The sequence below is a fragment of the Octodon degus genome, unplaced genomic scaffold, assembly GCF_000260255.1.
Source record: "Octodon degus isolate 3935 unplaced genomic scaffold, OctDeg1.0 scaffold00291, whole genome shotgun sequence".
NCBI lineage: Eukaryota > Metazoa > Chordata > Mammalia > Rodentia > Octodontidae > Octodon > Octodon degus.
This window is the reverse complement of record NW_004524867.1, coordinates 1,962,483-1,969,260: the sequence shown is the minus strand read 5'-3', so window position 1 is coordinate 1,969,260 and position 6,778 is coordinate 1,962,483. Positions and strand designations below refer to the sequence as shown.

Below are 6,778 nucleotides of genomic sequence, written 5' to 3'. Positions count from 1 at the left end.
AGAGAGAGAGAGAGAGAGAGAGAGAGAGAGAGAGAGAGAGAGAGAGATAATGGAGAAATAATAGATCTAGAGTTGGTCGATAGCTTACCAAAAAAGCACAGTGAAAGCAAAGACAGTATTAGGGTCTTTGTTTATGAACTGCTGAGACCAAACACCCAACACCCACACAGTAAAGGAGGAAAGGTTTATCTTGTAGAAGTTTCAGTCCACACAGAGGCTCTGAAGCAGGGCATCATGGGAGAGCAGAAAGAGTTCATGGTGTAGCAGGCAGGAAGCACCAGCAATTAAGGGAGAAGGAAGCAAATCTAGTAGTCTTTCAGGACACATTCACAGGAGTCGTCTCCTAAAATCATACTCATCTATAACCAATCAGTGGAGTCATCTAGTGTCACACACCTGTGTGATCCAGTCACCTCCCCAAAGCCTACCCACAAGCCTATGAAGCTTTGGGGGGACATCTAGATATAAGCCACCATAGTTAGCAAGAGCAACACAAAAACTTTACATTCACAATTGCCCACATGAAACAAGTATCATATTTATGTGTATTATCATTTAGGAAACATTTTTTAAGATGTCCATGTCAGAGGGAGTGAGGAAAATGATTGAGGCTCTTGTTTATAAAATTGACAGACTTTCCCTGCAAGGTGCCACTAGTTTGATTTATACTCAGGACTTCCGGAGGTGCTAGTTGGAGGTATTATATGAGTGATAGGGGGTGTCTTAGTTGCTCTTCTCTCACTGCTGGGACAAATATCCGACACCCAAATTGAAGGAAGGAAAGGTTTATTTAGCTCACGGTGACCAGAGGTTTCAGTCCATACTCAGCTGGGTCCAAGGCAGAGCGGCACATGGCAGAGAGCAACTTTTCATGGTGGAGGCAAAGAGCAAGAGCTCAAGGGAGGGGTAGCAGCAGCTCAAGCCGCTAGCTTCTCTTTTCTCCTTACACTGAAATGCAAATTATGTGCTCCAGGGCAGGTGCAGCATCCACACCCTCAATAATCAATCACACACTCCAGAAGCCTCTCTATGACTGCATGAGGCTTTGGGGGCACACCTGTACACAAACCATAACGGGGGGCATAAGCCGAAGCTGTTTCATTGGTTTGTAATTCTCACAAATGAGATCCATTTCGTCAGCTGTGGCTTGGAGCTGGGATTACAGGTGTGCATTTATAAGTGGAGGAAAATGATTCCTTACAAAATGTAACTGTCCACTCCTCCTACGCCTTAACTCCTTCAGCGATAAAGGAGAGAAAACTCTTCTATTATTAGAGAGCTGGGCAAGTAGCTCCATATGGTATCCTCTGTATGCTTTATTTATGTACTTGGTGCAGGGTCTCACTACTCAGCTCAGACTCGTGGTGACCGTCCTGTTTTCAGCCTCCCCAGCGCTGGGATCACAGGCGTGCGCCACCACGCCTGGTCTGTAGTCCTCTGTATGGTAACTGAGGAAATCGGTCATCCTTAGTGCACGTCCATTAGTAAGAAATCCGTGTTACTTTTTTTTTTTTCTTGAGAGAATAAGAAATAGTGAAAAAAAATTAGAAATGATACAGAATTTCACTAAACAAAATGATAGGAATTCAACAATGATTGTAATATTGCATACTATTGTCTTTAAATGAATTGCCCAGATTACCCGATATAAGCATGCAGAATTGATCAAAAAATTAAGAAGAAAATGAATTGAGTATTAACTGCTCTAGCAGAAGGCAACAGTACAATTATTCAAGCTATCCTGTGTATATATACATATCTTTTATCCTTCTTTCTTTTCTCTTTTCCCTTATCAAATTTGTCCTTCCCTTTCAAAAGAGTATTTCGTTCTCACAGTATCTATTGAACCTTTCAGATTTTATTTACTGTAGGTTTTTACGCTAGTGAGACAATAGTTGTGTAGCTGTGTTCTCAAACCAAGGCTGTTTTGCCCATTTTGCCATAAGCAAAGCACTGGAATGATGAATTCTGTAACAGAGAAAAGTTTCTACATGAGGCAGACTTGAAAACCAAGTTCAAATTCACCTCCCTCAGGGTAAGACTTCCAGCATTTAAGGTTGAGTTCAAGGCCAGCCTGGGCAACATAAGTGAGTTCAAGGCCAGTCTATACTACACAGTGAAAACCTGTCTCAAATACAAACAAACAGGGCAAGCCAAATAGCTCAGCAGATTAAAGCTCCTGCAAGCAGGCGCAGGGGCCGGGGTTCAATTCTGGGGCCTGCCATGCTGGCCCTGCCCACAAGGCCCTGAGAGGGCGATTGAGACTGGGCATAGAGGTGCACGCCTGGGAGGCTGTAAACAGGACAATCACTAGGAGGCTGATCTAGTAGTGAGACCCTGAACATCCTGGAGACCCTTCCCTAAAATACAAAAAAAAAAAAAGAAAGAAAAAATCAAATACAAATGAGCAATCAAAACTATGGGGCAGGGGCCAGGGAGATGGCTCAGTGGAATAAGTGCTTCCCTGGCAAGCGCAAGCAAGGGCCTGAGTTCAATCCCCAGTTCCGCAAAAAAAAAAAAAAAAAAAAAAAATTCCGAAAAAAAAAAAAAAAAAAAACCCTATGGGGCAAATAAACAGGGTGGTCTGACCTGTGGAAAAGGAGTGTTGTGGTCTATGCAGCTTTAGTCCAACTTCACAGATCTTGACTGGCAAAGGATGAAAAGTGGAGGCTTATGAATGCTCTGATAGCAGGGTTTTCAGCCCTCCGGGCTCAGGAAGTATCGTCCTCATCTCTGTGAGACTAGCTTGGCTCATGATGCTGCTGATTTCTGCTAGTCTACTGAAAGGAGCAGTGCATGCTTGATTTTGTTTCTCTCTCTTCAGAAAAATTTAAAAATTTTTGACCAGTTTGTCGTACTTGTGTCTGGTAATTTGAACAATGAATTTGAAGACAACAATATGCCCTATAACAATCATTGTTGGATGCCTATCATTTTGTTTGTTTAATGTAATTCTGTATAGTTTCTACTTTTTAAAATTTTTTTTTTCTTTTTACAAAGCAAATAAATAAAACAGCTTAGGTAGCTGGTACTCCCATGACCCAGGTGCTGGCAGTGTTCTTTGAAATAAGCCCAGGGAGTGGCCAGCAACGTACTGCTTGGCTTATGTAACTGATTAAGATGAGTGGTTGTTTTTTTTTTTTTTTTTAGAATTCAACTAGAAACAAGTGACTGCAAGCCAATGAAGGGGATAAAATTTAGAGGAATTATTCAGCTTTCCACTCCGTTTTAATGTTAATATGGGTTGTACATTCCCAATCTGAAAATCTGAAATAGTGTCAAATCTGAAACATTTGAGTTCTGATAATATTTTCCTTAGTTCAGGCCAAAATTGGATTGACAAAAGTACGTGCAGATGCCTGGGAGATGCGCTCTATTGCTTAGGTCATAATGGCAAGAAAAAAACGTATGCAACCTGTTCAATATAGGTACAATTCTGTTTCCGATACTTTTAGACTTCTTTTAATCATTGATTAATTGATTGGGTACAGGGACTCGCTACATAGCTTGGACTCAGTGATCCTCCTGTCTCAGCCTCCCCAGCACTGGGATTATAGGCATGCCCCACTACATGTGGTTTTGGTGGCCAGCCTACCATTCGGTGTTGGGGATCGAACCCAGGTCCTTGCACTTGCCAGGCAGATGCTTAGACTGCCAACCCGCCTCCCCAGCCCAAGATTTCTTTCCTTCTAATTGCTGTGTGCTTATATTACATAGTGATTGCATGCATCACAGAAGGTGGTGCAGGGACAGGACACCTCTTAATTCCTTTGCATTCCCTTCTGGTCCTTTCTCCTCTCTCTCCACCTCTTGGTACCCTTCTCATTTGCAAAAGACCCATGTTATGATCTGAGGTTTCTTGCACCTGGGAATAGGAGGTACAACTTGCAGATACAGCACACTGAGAGCACGCAATCAGGGAAAGGCCTTCTGCTTGCCTTACGGGATCCTCAGAATGCCACCAACCAGAGTAACAAGGATGGGCCATAGGGAAGGGGTGGTCCTCACAGTGTCCCATACACACCTGCAGGACCTATCTTGGCTTGCTGTGTCTTGCACGGACATCCTGTGCCCCACAGCCTTTACAGGAGCAGCTTGAGCATAATTCCCTTGGAGCTAGCAAGGCACTGCTGCTCCAACCTCAGACCCACATGAGCCTGAGCCTGTGATGCTGAGGGTCCAAAGTCAACTCAAGGTCAAGGAGGAGCTCAGTGATCCTGTTCAGCCTTCTTGGATGTGAAGCGTCTGACCTTCACAAAATAACGTTGCTCAAAGCCACTGTGGCAAGAGCCACATGGGGTAGGGACATAGAATTCCCTGGCACATGAATATCCTCTTCAATGAGGATGAAGCTATCTTAGGACAGAAAGGATGCAAAGGCATGACCCTTTGACCGAAAGACCTCAAATATTCCACCAAAAGACTGCTGGAGGTAGTAACTAAATTCGGCGACGTAGAGCAGATGAAGCTAAGACACACAAGCCCACAGTGCTCCTGCACGCCCATGCTCAACAAATACGGCTGGTGAGAGCGTTCATCTTTCTTGATTCAACTAGGAAATTGCAGTGACTTGCGCAGTATTCTACTCTCCCGTTACTTGTCCAGCATCTTGGCTCTGATGGCTGAGGGCTCACTCGGGTGTGCTTCATAGCAGCAGAGGGGCAGACACAGTGTGCTTTCAGGAGGCTTCCGTTTGTCTTCGTTGCCTCTAAGGGCAAAGCCTGTAACAAAATTTTAAAATGGCAGCCCGTTCTCTAGTGCAGCTTTTCCCCTGAGTTGCATTATGGTAGGAGGACATCTCAGGGACACGAGGTGAATGTTCTGGGGTTCATCGGGGGTGACAATAAGCCACTTCGTACCGATTTGCCCTTCTGCAAAGACAGACCCTACATCAAGCTGTAGTCCTTTGTTAACTTTCAGAACACATCATATCGTGTCAGAACGGTGAGTGTGAGTTTTTCATTGATGTTGACTCTTTGCTTGTTTTCTGTCATTTCTGCAGGAATGCTGAGAAACCGTTCCTCCTTTTTCTCTCGTATATCCATGTGCACACGGCCCTCTTCGCTTCCAAGGATTTTGCCAACAAAAGTCTCCATGGCCCTTACGGAGACGCCGTGGAGGAGATGGACTGGAGTGTCGGTAGGTGTGATGCCCACGTTTTCTTCAAAGCAACGGCTGCCTTCTGTCTCTGGTCTTGTGGGTTTCGCCCTTGTTTCCTGATGTCTTCCTAGACGGCAAGCGTATTTGTTGTTCCTTTTCAAAAACGGTAGTCAGAGAAGCCTGAATTCAGGAAGGGAAGCAGCCTGCGGGAAGCACCTTGCATCCTGCCTGTGCGTCTGCGTTGGCAGTGACCACATCGTCCTGCAGGAGGCTGGGTCCGTGTGAGATCCGATGACCTTGTGGCCGTCGCTGAAATTAGCAAAAGGCACATACGTGGGGGATTTGGGCCCCGGGCAGCAGCAGCCGGCTCGACCTTTGCTGCAAGTGCTCATGTTGGTGTCCTTGTACTGCTTCTGGCTTCTAGGACTCACTTTCCTGGCGCTTGGACTATGCGTGTGCAGTCCTTCGTTCGCTGTGTCTTTCTTTCTCTTCCTAAGCAACTCGCCTGATTTCTCAGAAAGCAAGCACTGGTTTCTTTCGGTGATCCTTGGGAGACTTTGTGGAGTCTTTGTTTAAAATGTAGCTGGGGGTGGTAGTGCGCAGCTATAAACCCAGTGCTCTTGGGAGGCTGACGCAGGAGGCTCGCGAGTTTGAGGCCACCCTGGGCAAGTTGGCAACTTAGCAAGAACCTGTCTCAGACTAGAAATACTCAAATCAAATCAGTTCAAATGAAATAAAAGAGGGCTGAAGGGGGAGAAGTTCAGGGCAAGCTCCCTGGGCTCAGGCCCCAGGACGCACTCCCAAATGCTTTCCACATGTACCTGAGATTGTTACTATGTTCCATTTCTCTTGCACAGCTAAAGGTATCCAGTGTGAGGCTGGAAGCCAGGGCTTGGTGCGTGCTGGGCTCTGCCGCACGACCTAAGGTAACGCTGTTGCTCTTTGTTAATGCATGTGTGTGTGTATGTGGTACATACGGGGTCTCACTACACAGCTCCGACATGTAGTGCTCCTCCTGTCTCTTCCTCCCCAGCGCTGGGATTAAAGCCGTGTGCTACCACGCTGGGTTTCCTCGGCCAACTCAGGACTGGGCGGCGAGGCATGCAGGATGGGGGATCAAACCTGGGTCCTTGCGCTTGCTTCTAGAGTACAGCGCTATCTCCCTGCCCACGTTCGAAAATTGTGCATGGAAATCAGTTTACATTATCCGTACCTTGGCAGGGTAGATTAGACGGGTATTCTATGATGTGAATCAGCACAACATTGTTTCTTCTGGAATAAGCGTTAGATTTTAATGTATCAAGCTTCATAACTTGACTGGAAGTGCTGTTATGTCGTGCGCACGCCCTGACGTCATCGCGCTTAGTAATTTTTATTTTTATTTAATTATACTAGCGCGTATACCTACTCTCACGCATCCAGAAGTTAACCCTGCGTCATTGTGTTACCGCTGGCTTGCCCTCTAGGATATTTGGACAGTGTTTTTCAGTCTTTGAGATCTATGTGAGACCCGAATGTTTTAAATAGAGGTTTTTGAATATTTATTGTTGATCCATTAATGCTGATCTCAGAAAAATATGAAGATTGCGAACAAAGCACCTTCCATTGCCCAACCACTGGTATATTTTTAAGCTTCAGATGATGCTGTGGTCTTTTTTTTTTTTTTTTTCAAAATTTT

General features: G+C 45.3%; 1 protein-coding gene across 1 annotated transcript in view; it reads left to right on the top strand.

The window, feature by feature from the left end:
* The window catches only part of Sts (steroid sulfatase), a 228,678-nt gene that overhangs the window by 121,267 nt on the left and 100,633 nt on the right, over positions 1 to 6,778 (top strand). Inside the window, exon 7 of the mRNA XM_004647186.2 lies at positions 5,003 to 5,139. Coding sequence (XP_004647243.1) covers positions 5,003 to 5,139 — 137 coding nt within the window. The remainder of the gene's footprint in view (positions 1 to 5,002; positions 5,140 to 6,778) is intronic.